The sequence below is a fragment of the Hibiscus syriacus genome, unplaced genomic scaffold (assembly GCF_006381635.1).
Source record: "Hibiscus syriacus cultivar Baekdansim isolate YM2019G1 unplaced genomic scaffold, ASM638163v2 tig00110053_pilon, whole genome shotgun sequence".
NCBI lineage: Eukaryota > Viridiplantae > Streptophyta > Magnoliopsida > Malvales > Malvaceae > Hibiscus > Hibiscus syriacus.
Window position 1 is genome coordinate 184,343 of NW_024062577.1, and position 24,135 is coordinate 208,477.

General features: G+C 34.8%; 2 protein-coding genes and 3 pseudogenes across 2 annotated transcripts; 3 read left to right on the forward strand and 2 right to left on the reverse strand.

Moving 5' to 3' along the window:
• The first annotated feature begins 246 nt into the window (after nucleotides 1–246).
• On the forward strand, nucleotides 247–3,652 carry LOC120214139 (annotated as a pseudogene).
• A 615-nt stretch (nucleotides 3,653–4,267) lies between these two features.
• Nucleotides 4,268–4,916, forward strand: LOC120214142. The gene is made up of 2 exons (XM_039212108.1): nucleotides 4,268–4,679; nucleotides 4,760–4,916. Exons 1-2 carry the CDS (start codon nucleotides 4,340–4,342, stop codon nucleotides 4,774–4,776), a joined length of 357 nt encoding a protein of 118 aa, XP_039068039.1. The 5' UTR covers nucleotides 4,268–4,339; the 3' UTR covers nucleotides 4,777–4,916.
• Nucleotides 4,917–18,985: 14,069 nt separating this feature from the next.
• On the forward strand, nucleotides 18,986–19,419 carry LOC120214141 (annotated as a pseudogene).
• Nucleotides 19,420–19,926: 507 nt separating this feature from the next.
• On the reverse strand, nucleotides 19,927–21,838 carry LOC120214140. Its single transcript, XM_039212107.1, has 6 exons — nucleotides 21,499–21,838; nucleotides 21,085–21,172; nucleotides 20,701–20,867; nucleotides 20,534–20,594; nucleotides 20,063–20,433; nucleotides 19,927–20,028 (listed from the first exon to the last, which is right to left on the reverse strand). Exons 1-5 carry the CDS (start codon nucleotides 21,619–21,621, stop codon nucleotides 20,417–20,419), a joined length of 456 nt encoding a protein of 151 aa, XP_039068038.1. The 5' UTR covers nucleotides 21,622–21,838; the 3' UTR covers nucleotides 19,927–20,028; nucleotides 20,063–20,416.
• Nucleotides 21,839–23,305: 1,467 nt separating this feature from the next.
• Nucleotides 23,306–24,135, reverse strand: part of LOC120214097 — a 47,781-nt pseudogene continuing 46,951 nt past the window's right edge.

Consider the following 24,135-nt stretch of genomic DNA (forward strand, 5'->3'; position numbering starts at 1 on the left):
TTTTTTTTACAACCACAACAATAAAACTCTATTTCTATATGCAATGGAGTAAAGGGAGGTAAGGTAATAGACTGTCCCAACGTCAGATTGAGAGCAACATGAACAATTAAAAAAATAAAAATAAAGATAAAATATAAGTATAAATTTCAAGATAGGAAATATAAGGTCTTAAATAGTTTTACAGATGTAGAAGAAAAGGCTCTCCTAGTTATGTCTTTGAGCAGGCCTCAATAATCATCACTAGCTTTACTCCCCCACATATAAGAACACAGCTTCTGCCTTTTTCTGAAAGAAAAAAAAACACCCACACCAAATTTTCTGCCTTTTTTTTGTTACTTCCATTTACCCCATTGAAGCAGATATGTTGTTGGCAACCTTATGGATAGAGCTTTCACCAACCAAGAGCAAATAGGGTCTACCAAACAGCAACAACATCATCATTCATTACCAGTTCAAGCCTCATATGCCTTTGCCAAAGCTAAAAGCTAAGAGCTTTTGGGTTTCGAAATCTTTTAGAAGCTTGTGTTACAAAGCTATGGAGTCCAATTTTTGTTGCTCGCAAACGTTGGAGTGTAGTGGTATGATAATTTGCAACTGTCTTTTGTCCTTACCCTGCTCCTTCTGAAGAACAGCCAGCTGAAATGGAGCGTTTGGTTGAGAAAAATGGAAGCTTCGAAGAGAAAGATGAAAGCTTTGAAGAGAATGGGGTTCAAATGGGGACATTTAAGGGTCGTGAAAGCAGTTCAAGTTCCGATTTTTTAACGTATGAAACAACAGTTCATGAGGAAGAACACAGTCAGAGTAGTTCTGAGGAAGGGTCAGCTTCATCACCTTCATTAGGATGGCCTATAAAGGAAAATGCCAGGGAAGAATGCTGAAAAGTCAACAAATATACGCAACTTTCGGTGGGTTTTTTAACAATAATATTTTCGGTGCAAGTGGTGCAAATGGCAGCTAAAATTGTTGAATATTTTGGATGGTAAAATTATGCAATTAGTTATTGAAATTTAGGGTACTTACAAATTAGTCCTTAAACTTTAATTATAAATACCCTAGTTCATTTAGCTTCAAAATTATTCCAAAGCATTCTAGCTTTCTTCCAATACTAGAGAGGTTTTAGAGAGTTTCTTGAAAGTTGTTTTCTCCTTTTTATCTAGAGAGAATTATCATTGTTTTCTCCTTGGTAGATCGAGAGAGGTTGTAATTCCTATTTTCTTATAGTGAAATTCTTCTACCGTTGCCCGTGGTTTTTACCCTAAATTTTTAGGGGTTTTCTACGTAAATTTTGTGTCTATTTTATCTTCATTTTTATTTTCTCAAATTATCAATTGCGATTTTACTCTATCCGATAACCGTTTTCTGTAACAAAGAAGACTGCACCAGTACTAATTGTAGTGAAGATGGAAAGAAAGCACCATTGGATGATAGGAAATTAGAGAAACAAGGCTCCACAATTTCAGGTATTATTATTAGTATCATATGATTATCATGTCTCACCAAAACCATTTGTTTTGATTTGTTTGGTTAATGGGGTTATAGAGATTGAGTTGATGAAGGAAAGATTTGCAAAACTGTTGCTTGGAGAAGATATGTCTGGCTGTGGAAATGGTGTTTGCACAGCCTTGGCTATTTCAAATGCCATCACCAATCTTTGAGGTATGATAATTTTCATCAATTCTTTTTTGACTATTTGTCTATCTGAGCATGTGTTTCTTATTTTATGTTGGTTAATTGCCATTGGCCTTTTTGTTTGATGCTTATTTCCCATTCATTCGAATTTTGAAGCTACCTTATTTGGGCAAATATGGAGGTTAGAACCAGTTCCCCCTGAGAAGAAAGCAATGTGGCGACAGAGATGGAATGACTTCTTTCTGTTAGTGATCACATTGTTGAGTTAATACCTTCGTGACAGACCTTCCCAGATGGAATCAAGCTCGAGGTAAAGCAGTTGAAGACACATTAGGCCACTTTTTGAGTTCTAGGGAACAAGTTCTATCCAATGGAAGCTTTGTACCTTAAAATGGCAAATGCCGTTGGTGATGAAATACACCCTAAGAAACTTATATAATCAAGATGAAAAGTTTCTAAAAATGGTTTATAATTGCATAGTGTAAATAAGTTAGTATATTATTTGCACTGTGTTACATGGATATGGTTCCTGTTGTGGTTGCAGGTCATGACTAGCAGGCCTCGTTCGGATCTTTACATTAATCTCCCGGCTTTAAGAAAACTGGACAACATGCTTCTTGTGAGACACACTGTCTTTTATAACAATGTACATATCATTCTGGTTGAAGAGTTGTTTTTTTAAATATAACATTATTTTTGCAGGAGATATTAGATAGTTTTACCGATACAGAGTTCTGGTACGTTGACCAAGGGATTCTAGCCCCAGAGGCTGATGGATCAACATCTTTCTGGAAAGCCCTTCAACGACAAGAGGAAAAATGGTGGCTCCTGGTGTCTCGAGTCCCTCCAGGGGCCTCCATGAAAATTCAAGGAAGCAGTTGCAGTATAAACGTGACTGTACAAACCAGATCCTAAAGGCTGCAATGGCAATCAACAGTATTACTCTAGTTGACATGGATGTCCCTGAATCATATTTGGAATCTCTTGCAAAGGTAAAAGAGAATGATTAATACTAGGCATTATTCATTTTATGTTCTTATTGTTAAATCTTTGGTGCAAAACTTGTTTCAGAATAGCCGAGTGAGCCTAGGAGATCTCATATATCGCTATATTTCATCAAATCTGTTTACACCTGAATGCCTTCTTGATTGCCTCGATCTCTCATCTGAGCATCAAGCTATAGAGATTGCCAATCGAGTGGAGGCCTCGATATATTTATGGCAGAAAAAATCAAACTCCAAACCTGTCAGCACAACCCGGTCCAGTTCGAGGTTGTCAGGGGATTTGGTCAAGGACCTAATGACCGATGCCGACAAGAGAGAGATGCTTGCCGGTCGAGCAGAGAACCTCTTGCTTTTCTTGAAGCAACGTTTCCCTGGTCTTCACCAGACCACTTTAGATATGATCAAAATTCATTATAACAAGGTTTGTGCCAATATTTCTATTTCGAGTCATGTTATGAACTCTTTTAATTACAAAATTCATGCTGATGAATGAACATTACAGTGGTTATTAGGATGTTGGGAAATCCATTTTGGAGAGCTACTCGAGAGTTTTGGAGAGCCTTGCGTTCAACATTGTCGCACAAATCGATGATGGGCTCTATGTAGGTGACTTGACCAAGCACTCGGATCAGTTCTCTTCTCTGTCCAGGATTGGTGTTATTGGTCAGAAGAGTCTTTTGATCCCATGCTCAGTGCCCTTCCCCAGCACACCTTATAGAACAGCATTTTCAACCCCAAACTTATCACCCGCACCGCTAGCTACCCCTGCCAAGGGTGATAGATCACCGTTTCTCTCTAGCAGCAAAGTTCCTCAGCGTGGGATGAGTGTGGCAAAGGTCTTGACAGATTATCATAATATCGATTTAAAGCCGAAGGAATACAGTAATCCAAATGAAGGAATTGAATCCGGTTCAACCATAGCTAAAGAAACATCGGTATCTTCTGAACCTCTGAAAGCAGTGAGTTTACCGAAATTGGAGGCAGTTCCAGAGAAAGAGCCCTGATACTGAATACCATGTTTTTATTTTTTGTTTCAAATTTGGTAGGAATTGGAAGATGCTTCAGAATGACAAACATTCAACCGGTTATTGTAAATGTTAAATAAGTCGAGTGATTCATGGTTTCTCAGGGCATCATTTATGGTCTCGAAGTAGATCATGGTTGAACATTCTATAAATCAAATTTAGAATAGAAAAGAAACTCTGTTCTAGTATCTTCTATGTACATTTTACGGTTTATGTTTGAGGTTCGTAGCTGTGCCTCTCTATACGAATAACCGACCTTAAATGTAACTCTCGTAATGGCCTAATGTGAATGCTAATAAAGATGGGAGTAGTTGATTACACGTTGCCACAAAAAAAAAAGGAAGTTTGATTGGAGCAGGCGCTGTACTGGGTTGTTGTTGGCAGAGTTTCAGAAATAGGGGGATGAAGTGGCTAAATGGCAAGCTTTGGTCGGTTTTACAAAGTCGTTGAGATGATTACAAATGGATGCATGCTTTGATTCTTAAAATCAAAGTGCTACTATTATAAAATTGTCTCTTATTATAGTGCTACCTCCATTATACCATTAGTGTCTGGGCCTGTAATTCCATCTCATGCCCAAGTTTCAGTTATAAATACCTCGCTTTGGGTTCGGTAATCTGCATTCAGGTTTCAAGTTCTGGTTCAGCTGAGTGTTCTTGGATTTTTTCAGATAAGAGAAAAATGGCAGCTGCTTTGAAACTTATGTGTGTTATGGGATTGATTGTGCTCATCAGCATTTTGGAGATAGGAAATGTTGATGGAGCAGGGGAATGTGGAAAATCATCACCTGATAATGAGGCACTGAAGCTAGCCCCGTGTGCCGAAGCCGCACAAGACGCGAAAGCTCCGGTTTCAGCCGCTTGCTGCTCCCAGGTGAAGAACATGGGCCAAAACCCAAGCTGTCTCTGCGCCATTTTGCTATCCAACACCGCTAAAGCATCCGGTATTAAGCTCGAGAATGCCATAACCATCCCTAAACGCTGCAACTTCGCCAACCGTCCCGTTGGTTACAAGTGCGGACGTGAGTCATGATTTTTCCATTGTTCCATTTTTTTACACTTGCATTTCCAAGTTCTTACATCACAACCATTTGTTTTGCAGCTTATACACTTCCTTGAAGTGGAAATCTGGGAAACTGATGCTGGAGCTCACTTGTACTACTGAATATGTAGCTTAAGCTTACCTTTGTATGAATAAAAAGCTTAAAGCCATGTTCATATTATTATATCCAATATTGAATAAAATAGTTCATCGTCCATGCTTATGCTTTTTATTATCATCACCCTTTGAATCACATGCATGAAAACAACACCATTGATAATGTAACATGAAAATCCTAATCAACTTTGATAAAAATAAGGAAAAAAATTGGGTTGGAGAGTCTTTGTCCCTCAGCTGTATTAACTATTCTTTAACGCCCAGAACGTAAGCATTGGTCTGACCAACAGATAGATAGTAAAGGTATGTAGAGATGAGCTTTAAAGTATGTTATCTTTGGAACTACCATTTTCGGTTGTCTTCCACAAAAATATAATTTCATCTGATTGTTTGTACCAAACATTTGAATGTACCAATCGGATACGGTGGCATGTTTTCTGGTTTAGCATTCTCTTGTCTTCACCAAACATTTGGTTCTAGACGTGGGGTTTGGAGAGTAAAAAGGGTAGAGTGACTTCATCCTCATGTCTTCTCCAGTTATCTTCCTCTTTCTTCTTCCCCTCTTTTCTTCATCCTCCATCTTTATGTGTTGTTGAAGCAAGTTCTTAAGATAAAAATTACCTTTTATATGTTATAAGCTCCAAAATGAGATGTGGATCTCCATGTAGTTAGGTTGAAGAAGTATGTAGGGTTTTAATGGGGTTTAAAATTTGGAGATATTTCTTGAGATTTGAGAGTTGCGTGAAATATTCTGTCATCCATTTATTTTTTTTAAAATATTTTGGGATTTCTTTTGATTGTTAAATAAATAATTAGTGAAATAAAGAATGAATGAAAGATAATTTTTCACGCAATCCTTAAAATTTAAAAAAAAATATGTAAAAATTAAAAATGAAAACCCTCAAATCATAAAATATTAGAAAAATAATGAATAAATGACAATATGACGTCTCAAATCACTTATAATACGTGAGAGTCTTCCAAACTAAAGTAAAAGAGAACTTAAAAAGTCGCCAACGAGTTGTCCTTGGGATCTTGTATAAGGATATACTTTTATTTCTAATAAAGACCACATGAGTCTATAGTCTTATAAGTTGAGTATGAGTTTTAATGTGTGTTACAATTAGTGTCAGATCTAAAAATTAAATAAAGATAAAAATTTAAAATCTTAATATATTTTCTTAATAAAATGGATATACAATTTTTTTTAATATATTAAACTATATTTAATAATTTATCTAAAATAATGGGTAAGCGCATCCGTCGCGAATTATAATGCAATGTATAAATTCATACTTCTTAGATGGACTAGACTATAGAAATGCTTGTAATTAATGTTAAATGATGCTTGTGATATTAGAAATGATTTTGCGGTGAAAACGAAATATTTAGAGTTAAGTTGGCAAAAGTTCCGGGATAATGTATCATAATTTTTTAATTACCCAAATAATGCACCTTGGGAATTGTTTCCCATAATAGGCCATTTTCTATAGTAAACCGTAAAGACGACGTGTAGTCGCTGCGAGCTGATGAAGACGTCGTGATTTCTAGGCGTCTTTAAGCCACAACACAGTGAAGACGCGATGTAATCCCTACGTTTTTTAGATGAAGACCTGAGGATTACCATGCGTCTTCAACGCAATTACCGTGCCTTCTGCAAGCCTACACCACCACTGTCATCCGTGCAACATAACTGACTTGATGCATGCATTCGCCCGTGAAGGCTGCTCCAGGCACGTGAAGGTCTAGGGTTTAGGGTGCTCCATGAATGGTCATGCATGCAAAGTAGGTGTTGAAGAGTAAAATCAAATCAGCTTTGATTTCAAATCTTGCAATGCTTGCTCCCGTGTGAAAACGAATGAGTTTGTATAAAAAAATAAATTTAGGTATACATATGGACGAGTTGGAGTGTTAGATTGAACCAAAATTAGGGAGAAGTGAAAGGTGAAATCTCTCATTGAAGAAAAAAATAGGAAGACTAAAGTAGGAAGATTGCAAAGCCTGTTTGAAGAACGAAATTTTCTTTCGTTTTCTTAAGTAAGTATTCGAATAATTTATATAAATGTGTAATATTTAGCCTCGTATTGTTCTGTTAAATGATATTGTTGAGTTTATTTACAAATATTTTTTGTTAAATGATATTGTTGAGTAATATTTTACCTCGTATTGTTCTGTTAAATGATATTGTTGAGTTTAATTACAGTTATTTTTTGTTAAATGATATTGTTGAGTGATAATTTACCTCGTATTGTTCTGTTAAATGTGTATATCGGTTTTGTAATGTCTTTAGTTTTTATTTGACTTGTGATAAAACAGTTATTATTGATTAGTATTTAGATTAAAAAGATAAAACATTTAGATCATTTTGCCTTATTAACTATTGTTAGAATATTTTTTTTGTTATATATATATATATATAGCAACAAATTCTTCATGATTGTCCATTATAATGGATAAATTATAGAGAATGAGGTCGGTGTTGTTTTTTAATCTAAAAGGCCTATAAAAATGATGTTTAAAAGAGACATCACATTTATAGAAATGAAGGAGAAGATAGAAAGAAAAATATGAGCTACAATTGATGGGTTAAGGTATAAGTTTATGATATGTCCCAATCCAGTCACGAATGACACAGTACCACTTGAAGAAGATGATACTAGAACCTTGATTGAAGTACATGACTCAAAAAATATTTTTGTTCTTGAGTTATTTGTTGATATGCATAAGATATTTGATGTTCCTGGGTCGTCAAGAAATGTGGTTGGAAATTCATCTCAAATGACTTTCGGAAGTGACTTTGAGGACCCGATATATAGATCGATAAACAATTTTATGGTGATATTGGAAAGTGCAAATGAAGTCGTTGGGACATCGTCATTAGCAGAGTATGGGGTAAGAAATATACATCTTCTGGAATCGACTGTTGATATTGACGCTGAAAATCGTTGGGGAGAAACACGTAATGATTCTAGCGATTATGAAGAAACTGAAGAACCTGATTTGGTTAACGATGACATTATTTTCGATGGTGGTAAAGCTGATTTAGCAAATGATGAACATCTGGCATTGTATCAACCTACTCCTCACATGTGCAAGATAGATTATAATACGATGAGAGCACTTGATCTAACCCCCAAGACCCAGCCTAGGAGTTACAAATGAATCGGGGTGACCACGTTGATCGCATAAAGGATCCACGAACGAAAATTATTAATAAGTCATTTTGGAAATATTTATCGAATAAAAAATCAGAAAAAAACTCATGCAACATCTTAAGAAGATTGAGAAATAAATATTAAACCCCATACAATATATAATCGAGACCACGTCTCCGATAGCCAAAATAGTTCTATATTATGTTAATCTGAAAAAGAAAGACAGAAACGGAGTAAGCTACAAAGCTTAGTGTGTCCTTTAGATTACATCAGGTAATATCAAAATGTAGAAAATTAAAACGTAAAATAATAAACAAAATAATAATCAAACAATATTAAAATTTAGATATTTTACCAGCATAATGTCCCAACAGAAATTCACAATCTTACATTTCACTACGAATCAACAGAATATGTACATGACTTTACAAGGAGACATCCAAAATTGAATACCAAAATCAGAATGAGGATTTAGCCCTTCGTAGAGGATCCCAACAGAAACAGAACAGAGATATAATCTCATACAAATGTCAGAATGGATAATTAATCCCATACATATATCAGAACGGTGAATTAATCCCATGTAGATGTCTGAATGGGGAATTAATCCCATGCATGTGTCAGAACGGGGACTAAGCACTTGCAAAATTAGAAATGCATCAACATGAAAATTAATGGCGATGTCACAATATTAAGAAGTCAGATATGTCGTGTATATATATATAATCATATCATGAACATGTTTGCAGATAGCAACATATAACATAACACATTAAATATATCGAACAGGTCAAGAGGACACACCTATAAGAGATAATCAATATCGGTTAGACCTTAAGTTTACCACGATCAGTCGTACTAGATCTTGCATATTGGGAACCTAAAACAATACTCTTCCATAAATGTGGATGCCAATAATCTAAACAAAAATATACTATAAAATCATTAATTTAATACTTACGCGTATCTTGAGACAAGTGAGCAGAATCGACTAAGTAGAATGAGAGTGATCAAGGTCTATTGGTGAGCGATCCGGAGACACGAGGATACCTTCAGAAAATTAGACCCAAAAGTGAGTTCAAAACCTCACAATTTACTTGACATAATTAGGACTTAAAATGAAAAAATGATGCAAAATAGGCCTTTTAGGTCAAAATTTGGTAAAACAGACTATGAAAATGGACTCAGGACATCGAAAACTGTTAAGCTAGAGGTCTTTAAAAATGTCAACTGTCATTGGAAAAGTCAACCCGTTAAAGTCAAAGTCAACGAGTCGGTCGGTCAAAGTTAATGGGTTGGGTCAGTCAAAGTCAATGGTTCAGGACCGGTTCAATCAAACCGGCATAACGAAGTCCACTCTTATCCGACAACGCGTGGGACCTCCTCCGGTTGCTGGGAAAATACAAAAAAAATCCAGAAAATATTTTAAAGCACGAGAAGTCACTTACAATCATCGGTTTCCTGAAAAGATCGACAAAAAAAGGGTTTTTACAAAACTCAACTATTTGAACCTTCAGTTGTTACAAACGATGATGGTGAACATAAATCCATGAACATCATACGAACAAGGTCGACTAGATGAACACAATGGTACCAGAGGTGTCGCACACCACCACACGGTTAGCGGTGAATCGAAGAAAAACTAAAATGGGTAGATAAAGAGAAAAACGTTTATGGTTTTCACGAACAGGGGGAAAGAGTGGAGAAGAAATGTGTTGGTTTTTAAACCAACTTAAACTTTTGGGTAAATTGTTCCCTAAGTCCCTAAACTTCCAAAAACTCACCAACTGATATTGATTTTTACAATACTTTCAATTTAGTCCCAATTCGGGATGTGACAACTCTCACCCCCTTAAGAAAATTTTGACCTCAAAATTTTACCTGACAGAAAAAGATGAGGAAACAACATCCTTATAGACACTAGAGTCGTTGAAATGACCTTTAAAAACTATGGTTAGCCCATAGTACTTTAACCATTGATATTAATATGATTATTAGAACTTGATGTTATGCAATTAGTCTTACTCATCACAGAACCCGTCAAGAAGTAGACCTTAGTCAACGATAAATGATCCTTCCAATCATCTCGAAACCCTATTATATGACATTTCAACTTACATTTCAGAATTTGAATAGTTTGCCCAAATAGACCACCAGACTACGAATAATATGTTGTACCAAAGTTTTAATCGTGTAACAGAGCCTCAATAAGAGTTTTTTTAAAGCCGTGACACAAATCCTAGTTCTCATTCAATCTTTATGGATAAGGGAAACTCTCCAAAGTAAACAATCTCAGAAGTAAGCAACCCAGTTAATTATCAGTAATGTAACCAGTTTGAATCAGAATAAATTAAACAAACTTGTATAGATGATAGATAAAACACATACTAAATATTACTTTGAAAAAGTCAAAGGCAATCTACTAAAAAAGTTTACAATTACTCGCTCACAAATCCATTCTGAAGTCTGTATGGGTATAAATAAACTACGCAGAAATAAGATTCTAGTTTTTATACTTTTAGAGTATTACCCGAGATTAACTCTCTCCCCTCGAGATAGTATAAATCAAAGTAATATAGATATTAAATCCTTTCGATTTTCAGAATATAGACAATATAAAGGGAATTCTTATATTTATCCCATTCAGGATACTTCAAAACTTATACTCATGTTTCATAGTAATGAATATCAAATACAGAGTTAATAATTCCCAGGGAAGAGGAATGATAGTGTTGAAACACTTTTCCCAAGTCAAATTGAATTAGAATGATACAAATATCCTATTTATTAACCGAATGAGGAAGTTATTAGTAGATCTCGAAATTAATCTACAGAGGATTTGAAAGAATTCAAAATAATTCATACCAAAATAATATTTCATTCTGAAATGCAAAACTTTACACAAATCTTTATGCAGCTCATGCATTTCTGATATAATATTGGTCAAACATCTTTTTTTCATGGGAAACCACGATGTGACAAAATAAGAACTCGAACAGGTTAGCATTATTACAGGAATCCATTTATATTCTTATATTGTTACAGAGAACAGTAATTTTATCAAACCTTACAATCGATATGAACTAGGAAGAACATTTACGTATAAGGTATATAAAATTCGTATGAGTTACTTCTTAGGAAAGATTTTATGATGAGTTTAGAGATTTCGGTTAGAGTTTCCCATTTAAAACTGAACATAATGCTGAAAACCATATATTAAAACATCTTAATTTCAGGAGAAAATAGAGAATAAATTCATAATTACTATTGTAGTTTAGCAGAGAAGGACTAGAGAGTGTTAAAAGTACATCAAGAACATATATCTCTACCTTTTCTACTTTAGGAGTTGACTCAACTGTTTTAGTTCAGACATATGTTGACTCCCCCTAACAGTGAATAATGATTGTTATTTGACTTAATTGCAAGTGTTCAGACCTTATACCCGAAATAGTCAATTGAGATGTTTAAACGAAAACAAACATCCAAATCAGGCTCACGACTATATATTAAATACTAAACTATCAATAGAAAAGTAGTAACATTTCATAATGGCATCGAAGTCTCGATAATTTTAGAAAATATTTGAAAATCTTGTGGCATGATTTTTCAAAAATCATTTTTCATACTTTTCTAAAAATTCTTTTGCAAATTTGTTTTAAAAAAATTTCATAATTATAGCAATTGCACAGTCCGAGAATTGAAATCTGGGCTCTGATACTACTAAATGTAACCCCCTAAACCCAACCTAGGAGTTATAACTGAATTAGGGTGACCACGTTGATCGCATAAATGATCCACGAACGAAAATTATTAATAAGTCATTTTGGAAATATTTATTGAATAAAAAATCAAAAATAAACTCATGCCACATCTTAAGAAGGTTGAGAAATAAATATTAAACCTCATACAATATATAATCGAGACCACGCCTCTGATAGCCAAACTGGTCCTATATCAGATTAATATGAGAAAAAAAAAGACAAAAATAGAGTGAGCTACAAAGCTCAACATGTCTTCTAGATTACATCAGGTAATATCAAATGCATAAAATTTAAATGTAAAATAATAAACAAAATAATAATCGAACAATATTAAAATTCATATATTTTACCAGTATAATGACCCAATAGAAATTCACAATCTTAGCTTTCGTTCTGAATCAACAGAAAATGTACATTACCTTAAAATGATATATTCAAAACAGAATACCAAAATCAGAATGAGGATTTAGCCCTCTATAGAGGATCCCAACAGAAACAGAACGGAGATTTAATCTCATACAGTGTCAGAATAGGAAATTAATCACATGCAGATGTCAGAACTGGGAATTAATCCCATGCAGATGTCAGAACAGAGACTAAGCCCATGTAGAATTAGAAATGCATCAACATACAAATAAATGGTGATGTCACAGCATTCAGAAGTAAGATATGTCACGTATATATATATATATAATCAAATCACAAACATGTTTACATATAGCAACATATAACATACAATGTTAAATATATCGAACAGGTAAAATGGGACACACCTATAAGAGATAATCAATATTGACTAGGCCTTATGTTTCCCACGATCAGTAGTACTAGATCCTACGGACCGGGAACCTGAAATAATACTCTTCCATAAATGGGGATGCCAATAATCTATATAAAATCATCAATTTAATACTTACGCGTATCTCAGACGAGTGAGCAGACTCGACTAAGAAGAATGGGAGTGATCAAGGTCTATTGGTGCGCGGTCTGGAGACATGACGACGCCTTCAGAAAATTAAACCTAAAAGTGAGTTGAAAACCTAACAATTTACTTAACATAATTAGGACTTAAAATGAAAAATGGTGTAAAACAGGGCTTTCAAGTCAGAATTTGAAAAAACGGACTCAGGACGTCAAAAAATATCAAGATAGAGGTCTTCAAAAAAAGTCAACGGTCATCGGAAAAGTCAACGGTCAAAGTCAAAGTCAATGGGTTGGGTCAGTCAAAGTTAACGGGTCTAGACCGGTTCAGGGTCAAACCAATTCAATAAAACTGGCATAACAAAGCCCATTCTCATCCGGCGACACATGAGGCATGTGAGACCTCCTCCGGTGGGCCAAAAAATATAGAAAATTTCAGAAAATATTTTAAAGCACAAGAAGTCACTTACAATCATCAATTTCCAGAAAAGATCGACATAAAAAGGAATTTTTTTAAAAACTCGAATATTTAAACTTTCACTGGTTATAAACAACGATGGTGAATAGAAATCCAACAATACAGGATGAACGGTGTCGACGAGACGAACACAATAGTTTCGAAGGTGTCGTACACCACCGTACATATAGTGGTGAATCGAAGAAAAACTAAATTGGGTAGATAGAGAGAAAAACATTTTTGGTTTTCATGAACAGAGGGAAAAGTGTGGAGAAGAAAAGTGTTAGTTTTTAAACTAACTTAAACTTTTGGGTAAATTATTCCCTAAGTCCCTAAATTTCTAGAAACTCACAAACTAACATGGATTTTTACAATACTTTCAGTTTAGTCCTAATTCGGGATGTGACACCTGAATTCCCATATATGCCACATTTGACTTCAGGCTACATAACTGAATCATCCAAAAATTTGAGTGAATTATTTGTTGTAAAGCAATTTAGAGGAATCAATGAAGCTATATTGGTGATTAAAGAGTATTGCATAAAAGGCTATGCATAGTTGTAGAGTCCAACTAGAAAACTTTGTATGCGAAGTGTGTTAAATATGACCCTGGGTGTAAGTAACTTATCAGAGTGTCCAAAATGTTGGAGCAAGATGCTTGGGTTATCACAAGGTACAATGGTTCTCACACACATTTACGAAGTTTTGTTGAACAATACCACCTACTATTCTGATGAAATATGCCATTATGTGAAGGTGTTTGTTGAAAAAAACCCTAGGATCCCTTGTTCAGTCTTAGTTGCATCTATTCAAAACCAGTTCGGAAACAATGTAAAATACAAACCAGTTTGGTATACGAAGGAGAAGGCAAGGAGGTTGATATATGACGATTGTGAGACATCATATAATGAGCTACCAGATTTGTTACAAGCTATGAAACAGTTCATCTCGGGAACCATAGTGAAATCTCAAACCATGCCTGCATACAACCTAGGAGGTCAACTTCTTCAAGGGAAGAGAATATTCCATAGACTCTTTTGGGCATTCAAGCCATGCATTGAAGGATTTCCATTTTGCAAGCGTCTTGTCCAAGTAGATGGTACGTGGTTATACGTGCAATATAGGAATATACTACCGATAGCAGTTGCACAAGATGGTCATTGAAATATCTTTCCAATAGCATTCACCATTATTGAAGGAGAGATGGTAGAGGTTTAGGATTTCTTTTTAACCAATCTACGTAAGTATGTTGTTCGAGAAGATGGAGTGTGCTTGATATTTAATCGAGGAACAGGGATTTTGGCGACAATTGAACAACTAGGATGTCAATGGACACCTCTGTACGCATATACTTCATATTATATTCACCATATTGGTAAGAACTGCATCAAAAAGTTTCATAATGGTCGCATTCGTAGCGAGATAATCAGTATGAGTAAGTTTTATTTTCAACATATGTATTCATTTATGTGTTTGTTTTTTAAATTGAAGTTAGCACAATATATATTATGAAACAGGATATGAACTACGCCAACCAAATTTTGATAAGAGGTTGGAGAATTTGAAGTGGCGTATGATGAGCATGTTTGAAAGTGGGCTTTGGAAATTCCTCAAGAAAAATGGTCCTAGGTATATGATAGTGATCGACGATATAGACACATGACAATAAACCTTGCTGAGGCCATTAATTCAATACTAAAAGGTACACGACATCTCCTAATATGAGTGTGGTCAAAGATACCTACTTTAGGTTGGCTAAAGTTTGGTCTGATAAAGGGAAAGAGATTGAGTGTATGATCAATAGAGGTCAAATTTGGGCTCATATAGTGGTGGAAGTAATGCAAGTGAATGAGCAATTAACAATTGCAATGTTTGTTCATGACTTTGATTGAATTGGACATACTTTTACTGTCATTGCATGCATACGTTGTAATGAAGGAAGAGAACGAGAAACATTTAGAGTTGATTTACGACAAAGATGGTATGATTGTGGTCGCTTTTAGGCTTGGAGATATCCGTATAATCATGTAGTTATTGCATTCATACATATTGGAACAAACACTTACACCTATGTTGAAGGGTGCTTCCATCTGCAGATGATATTAAATGTCGACAACTATAAGTTCAGGCAGATTCCAAATGAATCATATTAGTAGAAATATGATCACGATTAATGGTTACCAAATTCAATGCTTCGTAGAAGTCCAAAAGGTCAACCTTAATCCACTCGTATCCATACCATTATGGATATTCATATTAGAGAGAAATGTCAAGCAAAGAGATGTGGATTATGTTAGGGTGAAGGTTATTCGAAAAAAAATTGTTCGAATCTACCACGATGCAAGGCTTCGTAATATTTGTATTTGAATGAATATTTGTAAATATTATTTCTATTCGAATATTTTTAAATGATTTAATGATAATGATTTAATAATAATTATTAATAATGATTTAATGATTTAAATATAACGATTTAATACTAATGATTTAATAAAAATTACTAATAACGGTTTAATACTAATGATTTAATCATAATATTTAATGATTTAATATTAATGATTTAATAATGATTACTAATAATGATTTAATAATGATTACTAATTTAATACCAATGATTAGTAATAATTATTTAAGGCAATGATTCAACAATAATTACATGCATTTAATTAAAAAAACTTACCCGGATGAATGTGCAGCGTGAATAGATATGGTAACCCGAATTTTGCACATCGAAGTCATCGTCTTGAATAGGAGTGAGAGTCAGCATCAATGTTGCTATGTTGTTCCAAAGATTGATGTAGTAGGCATGCTTTGTAACCCAATCAACTACGGGTCTGCTCCGTGAATCTATTGCGTGGAGACCATCATCATTTTCTGGAATTCGCGGAATAGGCTGATGGAAGCCGAACTGCCTCAACACTCTATCGGCCCTCTGGTACTCAACAAAAGCAAAATGTATCAAGGATGTAACAACACACCAATATTCACAACCCTCCCAAATATGTTGCGCATGTAGCGGCACAAATGATATTATTCTCCAATATCGTACGACCTCAAAATAAACTATATAAAGAAATAGTAAATTATATAGTTATAAATAAATAAATATATATAAATAAACAGTAAATCAATATTTACTACTTCCCAAAATAAGTCCAGCAATGGGAGATATTGTACATGAAGTAGATTACCAGAATTATCCGGCATCAAAATTTTCCTAATCAGTAAGAGTATATATGCTCGAGTTGGATTTATAAATTCTTTATTGGTACTATCATGATCGAGCTTAAATTCTTTCTCTAACAATGGCAGCTTCAAACGCGACCCTTTTAAAATTCCTGGTGGCTTCTGCGTCTTCCCGAGGTATTTCTCACAAACTAAATTCAGGTTCCTTTCATTTTTCCTTACCACTGTCATCCCATTTATCGGGAGCCATAGTTGTAGGGCCACATCCTCGAGAGTGATTATGCATTCTCCACACGGTAGATAAAATGTATAAGTTTCATGTCTCCATCGTTCAATCAACGCACTGATCAAACCAGGACCAGCTTGAAGCCTCGAACAAACGTGACATCGTAAAATCCAACCACTTTCAAATTATAGATAATAAAATCATTTGGCTCATACAAACATTGATTTATAATCGAAGGTGTTTTTGCTCGTCTTCCTGCAATTTTTTTAATCCATTGAATTAATCATAAAAATAATTTTTGTTTTTAATAACTCATTCTAAAAAAAATATTATTAGTATATACTAATACCAACGCTCCCAAATGAGAATAAATATGTCAATCATCTAGTATCAAAAGATTATTTTGTGCTACCATACTCCAACAAATCTATAGAAAAAAAGTTTAACTTAAATTAATTTGAATAAAAAATATAAATTAAGACATAACAATAAAAGAAATTTAAAAAAAAATTATACTTACAACCCTATATTTTGAACGAATATACCGATCACCAAACAATGATAATGGCCAACTAAATAAACGTTCTTGATATCCCACTTGTTTGCTTTCACTGGTTTCTTGAACACCCACTTTTTTTCTTTTCTTTCACCTACACAAAAAAAAAAATTATGTCTTCACCGGGTAAGTAAACAAACTATCCCCACCCAATATATAATATTACAACCCTCACTAACCCAACCCAACCCAACCAAACCAAACCAATAATTCTCATTCACGTGCTTGATATCACACTTGTTTGCTTTCACTGGTTTCTTCAACACCCACTTTTTTTCTTCTCTTTCAACTACACAAAATTTTTTTATGTCTTCACCGGGTAAGTAAACAAACTATCCCCACACCAATATATAATATTACAACCCTCATCAACCCAACCAAACAAAATCAATAATTCCCATTCACGTGCGACTTTGGATGCATCACATGCATGTTGCAGGTAGCTATGCTGCACGGACATGGGCTTCACGAACTGCATGCATGAAGGCTGTACAAGCAACAATGGTGCAGGTGATGGAGGCTTGAAGACGCATGGTAATCACCGTGTCATCATCTCGAAAACGCAGGGATTACACCACGTCTTCATTGTGTTGTGGCTTAAAGGCTCCTAGAAATCACGGCATCTTCGTCAGCTCGCAGCGACTACAAGGCGTCTTCACGGTTTATTGTAGAAAATTGCCTATTCTTGGAAATAATTTTCACGGTGCATTATTTGGGTAATTAAAAAAATTGGGATACATTATCTCGGAACTTTTGCCGAATTAAATTAGAGGGAACTTTAAGTCTTATAATGATTATTTTTATATTTTGATATTGATATTATTTTTACAGTATCGATACTTCTTGAACTTGTGAAAAAATTGGATAAAAACAATCTTAGATATTGATATCAATATTGTTCTTAGCATATTGATATCAAAAATAAATATTTAACTGATAAGACTAAATAAATACTTAATTTGAATATCGACGATCATGTGAATGGTACTGATATCGGTGTAGTAGTATGAAAATTTAGCTTGCCCCTAAATTTTGAATCACTCCTAAATTTGGATTGAATATAGTCCAATTAAGTCACATTGCCCCTAAATTTTGATTTTTACAGATTAGTCCTTTAACCATATCTTGAAACTCTTGGAATAATTTCGAAAATCACTTTTAAATTTTAAATTATTATAAATCGTTCTCTAGAATATTGAGAGTATTTTCTTTAAAATATTTATTAGGTTTTTTTAATTTTTTGACATGACAAATCCTGAGTTATTGAAATTTTAGTTCCATAAAACCCTGCATGCATTTGAAATCATTAGAAGCAGAGTAATATCCATAATGAATGTTAGGAGGCTTAACCTGGTAATCTTGGCCAATCATTTCATATTGGTTAGCTGTATTGAACAGGACTGAAGCTATTGGGTAGTAGTGTCGGGGAAGTAGTCACTTGTGATAATGTAATTCTTTAGCCACCATCTAGACGAACTCCATGTTTTCTTCTTTAGTAGAGGTGGTTGCATTGTAAAGTGGTTCCTTACATAAACGAAGCAGTTGATTACACGTTACCAAAAAATACCATGATTTGGACAAGCACTTTATTGGGTTGTTGTTGGTAGAGTTGCAGAAATAGTGGGTTGAAGTGGCTAAATGGCAAGCTTTTGACGGTTTGACAGAGTCGTTATGATGATTATTAATGGTAGAATACTTTGATGTATGATGGGACTTAAACAGGAAGTAGATAATTAATTCTTAAATCAAAGTGCTACTATTATAAATTTGTCTCTTTATTGCCACCTGCATTATACCATTAGTAGATTGGTGCTCAAGATTCAGTATAAATACCCCCTAAGATTGGGCAACCTGCATTCAGATTTCAGGATCAGGTTCAGTTGAGGATTTTTTCAGATAGAAAAAAAATGGCAGCTGCATTGAAACTTATGTGTTATGGGGTTGATTGTGCTTGTTAGCATTTTGGAGATAGGGAAGGTTAATGCAGCAGGGGAATGTGGTAAATCATCTCCCGATAATGAGGCACTGAAGCTAGCCCCATGTGCTGAAGCCTCACAAGACGCGAAAGCTCCTGTTTCAGCCGCTTGCTGCGCCCAGTGAAGAACTTAGGCAAATATCCGAGCTGTCTCTGCGCCATTTTGCTATCCAACACCGCCAAAGCGTCCGGAATTAAAGCTCGAGAACGCCATAACCATCCCTAAACGCTGCAACTTCGCCAACCGTCCCGTGGGTTACAAATGCGGACGAGAGTCATGATTTTCCATTGTTCCATTTTTTTACACTTCCATTTCCAAGTTCTTACATCACAACTATTTGTTTTGCAGCTTATACGCTTCCTTGAAGTGGAAATTTGGGAACTGGAAAACTGATGCTGGAGCTCACTTGTACTACTGAATATGTAGCTAAAGCTTACCTTTGTATGAATAAAAACCTTAAAGCCTTGTTTATATTATTGTATCCAATAATTAAATTTTTAGACAAAACCATTGGATGATTTTCAAGATAATTGTGGTCTGTGGGCCATAGCAATTGAAGGTTGTCTTTAACTTTATATGGTGCGTGTCATCTTAGACAATCTGTGAGTGTTCATGAAGTGGAAAGGTGGGGCTTTTAGTGTTTCAGGTAACCTCAAAGAGAGTTTTAAAGGGAAAAAATGTTCTGTCAAATTCATCCTTTTGACTTATTTAAAGCAAAAACTAAAACTGGGTTTAGTTCATGTCCTTTGGATTGTAATTGAAGGATCTAAAGATAAGAAAATCATGACAAGACTTGGATAACAAGATAAAAGATTATTCCTATCCAAAACAAAAAGCAAAAGCAGAAAAAGAATCCATCCATGGATACTAGATTACTCGAGCAAAAGCAGAAATTTCATTATCTATGATATTATATCAAGTCACTTGAGCACATATTCTTAACAGAACCAAAAAGTAGAGCAAGTTCCATTATCCTTCACAGCAAGCAACGGTGACCCATATAACTACATATATTTGTTTGACTCGAGAAAGTAATACCGGCAAGCTGGCTGCGAGGTTTTGATTACTAAAGTCCATCTCCCACATGTATAACCAGAGATGGATTAAACCGCTATCTGTATGTTCCTAATTCCTATGTATCTGCCAAGGATAAATTCAACAAACAGATGCAATATCAGAAAAAGGATAAAGGGAATATGGTGGTCATTTTAAGCCTTTTGCATATTATTCGATCGATAAACTTTATTAAAAACAGTATTATTTGTGAAATGAATTATGATATGATCGGTATAAAACTCAAGTGACTATGGAAATCTGACTAATGGTACCTTGATACGAGTATGTTGAGAGGAAAACAAGCTCTTAGTAATATAGAGACCCTGCAGAAAGAAAATATAGCAAAAGAAAAACAAAGATGTCAACCTTACAGTTAAAAAGTTCTCCACTATGCTCAGTGTATCCCATCAGATGATTTCATACCTTTCCACCAGTTTCCTCTTGTTGCACTCCCCGAATCATCTTCTCCACCATCTTTCTTGTACTGGAATGATATGAAAACATGTTAGCAGATTCCTAAATTGAAAGACTCGTCAAACTAAAGAATGTTTTCGATATGTGATGCCTATAGGATAAGTTGGTTGACGCACCACAGAGTTCAATCCAGACCCCTGGCTCTGGGAACTAGGGTATACATCTTGCCCGCCATAGTAGATCGAAGAACTTAAAGGACACGGTTGCACTCTCTGCTCCTGATTCATGTAACTCTCGTCTCGTATATTCAGATTTTCACCCTTATGTCCTTTGGAAGAATCACCTAATGATTTACAGTGTCTCAGATACAAAACTGAGAATTCAATAACAACTTGGTGTTCAGAATCATTAGGAATAAGAGAACTAATTTGTAAAATCAAGCGAAGTCGGTAAACTTCAGATTATCACTACACAATTTAAAACCAAGAACTACAAAAAAGTGATCTTGTTTGTGTCAATTCAATTCCCAGTCATGTAAAAGCTAAGACTGATGCACAAACCAGAGGGTCCAGGATTTGTGTTCCATGGCTCAATTGGAGAAAGCTGGCCTCTGGCCCCAGCAGGACGTAAAGACTCCCTTCCAAGTACCTAAATCAACACCACCTTGGAGAAATTAAAATTCGCTAAACAAAATCTAAAAAAACTGAGACAATAGAGATGCACAAAGAGATTAATGGTCTCAATAGAGAGCTTGCATGCATTTGAGAAAGAAGAAAACATGGAAAAAGAAACAAGAAAAGAGTATCCAAGTAACATCAAACACGTTTATAGAATAAAAACAAACAACTTTAAAACAATAGTTTCTTGAACCGTCAAAAATTACTCAATTGAAAAAAAAAATATTCAATCTTTGAAAATAAACAATAAAAACTCAAAATCCCCTTATCAAAGAACATGGAATACCAAAGAAATACCTTAGAGGGAGGAGCAAATATAGAGCCGAAAATCCCAGTGGAAGGTGACGGAGAATCTTTTGAACCAAAGAGCTCTGAAGTAAAGGAAGAAGATGACGACCCGACTTTTTTCTTTCCCTCCATTCTTTTGTTCTCAACAAATTGCACCTACTGATCCCAATCAAATCTTTTAAGCCTATTAATAATCCTTGTTTAGCATCCAACAAAATGAGACACGTATATATAGAGAGAGATACGTTTGCAAGAAAGAAAGCACCGTCAAGATAAAAAAGCAAAGAAACAAAAAGAAAAAGAGAGAGGATAGAACGTGGAATGAAAGGGAAGGAGAAAAGAATGGAGAAAAGAAAGGAAAGACACGTGAAGATTGAGCCTTTTCTTTTAAGAAAGAGAGAAATCACAGATAAAAACAACTCATTTTTGGGTCATGAATTTATAAGGCAGTTGCCGCCAACGGCGATCATTTGGTGCTTTGAATTTTTTGAGAAAGAACGTAGATTTTACTGCCACGAGTGAACTCAAGTGGATAATAACACTTCCCCGAAGGCTCTGCTTGCACTGACAGTGTGTTCCATATGGATTTTAGATGAACATCCTCACTGTTGAACTCGATTTGACTCACCTGACCTGACTTGAGCTGACCAGTTAGTGAATCAGCAGCCCACTTTATGAGCTTATCCCTGTGTCGTGGGTCTTCTTCATTCCACTTCCACTTTCTGTCATTGCTTTATTTGTTGCTAATGGATAGGGAGAAGGGGAAAACTACACTTTATGTTAATCTTGTTAACAAAAGCATTTGAAGATATTATCTAAGATCTTTTTATATGGCATAGTTTATTGTAAAACATATAGCTATTTTTGGTAACAAAAATATTTGAATATATTATCTAAGATTTTGGTTATAACATCTAAACATTTATAGAAATTATGTTGTAATTGACTTTAATAATAATTTAATATATTAGTCTTAATTATAATTTTTAATTGCTTTGATAATTTGGTTAATATATCTAATTGAGATGTTAAATGACAATCTTTGTTTTACATGTTGAATCCAAACTATTCGTGTAACATATGTGATCATGATTGAAATTTGATCAAAGTATTTTAAATTCTCTCCATGTTAAATCCAAGCTAATATTTGATGCTCTAGTAGATTGCTAGATTGAAGAAGGAAATGACTGAAACCATATCCGATAATTTGAGACTTGATTAAAATATCTTCAAATCTAGATACCAATACAAAATCTAGACATAATTGGGATTTTGGGTGCAATTAACTCTTAAACTGATTTAATCCCTAACCCTGGTCCAAAATCAAAAATATCCCTAAATTCTAAATCCTAAACCAGGCTAAAAAAGCATAGAACCCAATACTTTTGGTAAGTTGAAATGGCTCAGGTTATATGTGAAAAGTAGTACATTTGATATTAATAAAAACACTACGGTACAACCGAGCAACCTGCTAAATGCCAGAAGGCAATAGACAAGGTCCAATGAAGAGGTAAAACATATTGAAAACAAATCCTCCGCCAGAAGTCTGCCATACGCAGCTGATCAATGTGTGATTTTTCTTCATTGAGCTCATGAATGCTTTGAATATCAGCAACCTGGGGCCATTGATCTTTGTACCTCCATCATCCCATCAAATTTTAGTCAAACTACGAGTTATATATTGATAAACCAATATGAGAATAGATAAGAAATCTATCATGTTTTGTCATGGAGATCCTTCTAGCTACATCAAATGGCAGAATCAAGATCCTTATTACACATATCTTCGAATTCTCCTTCTGTCACTTCTATAGTAACCAACCTGACAAGAATGTACACAACTTATCAGGTTGATAAGTAAAAACGTGGTGACAAACCATTCCATTTGATCTCGCTGGAAGTCGGTGAGGTTGAAAGTCTGTGGTAGAAACCCTTCCTTCCACTCATCATTTCCATCATTTTCTATATGCTGCTGGCTGCAACTCCTTCACCTAGTAACCTCAAAAGCATGTTGCCCAAATTCCCGTAACGCACTTTAGATTTAAGATAGCAGTCAAAGAAAACAGAAATCAGATTCCAGTTGCAGCAGGCAGAAGTAAAATATTAACGCTTGCACTTTCCAGCAAATCCTACATAATAAACAGCTTAACACAACATATCATTCATTTGGTTTGGGGGAATAACTCCTTTGGCAACTCCCACCGGGTTTTTGTTGACATCGTATGAGGACAGAACCTTCCTCTGCAACAAGGAAAACAAGAAGTCAAAACATTTAAGACCGGTCTTTCAATTATGTATATATATTCACTTGTTTTTTTTTAATAGATATATATTCTCTTGTTAAAATAACCAGGAAGGAATTGGTATATCAGAGTACTCGAGCATTATAGACGAATATGCATATGAAGTAGCACTTATGAGAAAAAATTACATTGCTGGGAAGAAAAAGATCGAAAGCACATAGTTTCCTAAGCCAATAAATTCGTAACTGAAATAATGTGTGAAGTATAAACATAAAATTGATACTTACAATTGGCTCAAAATCTGGACTACACAAATTAACAGTGAGGTTTCTCATCAGTAACAAAACCTGCATGGTTTAAGAAGTATTACACACAGTAACTCGAATGATTTAGAACAAGACAA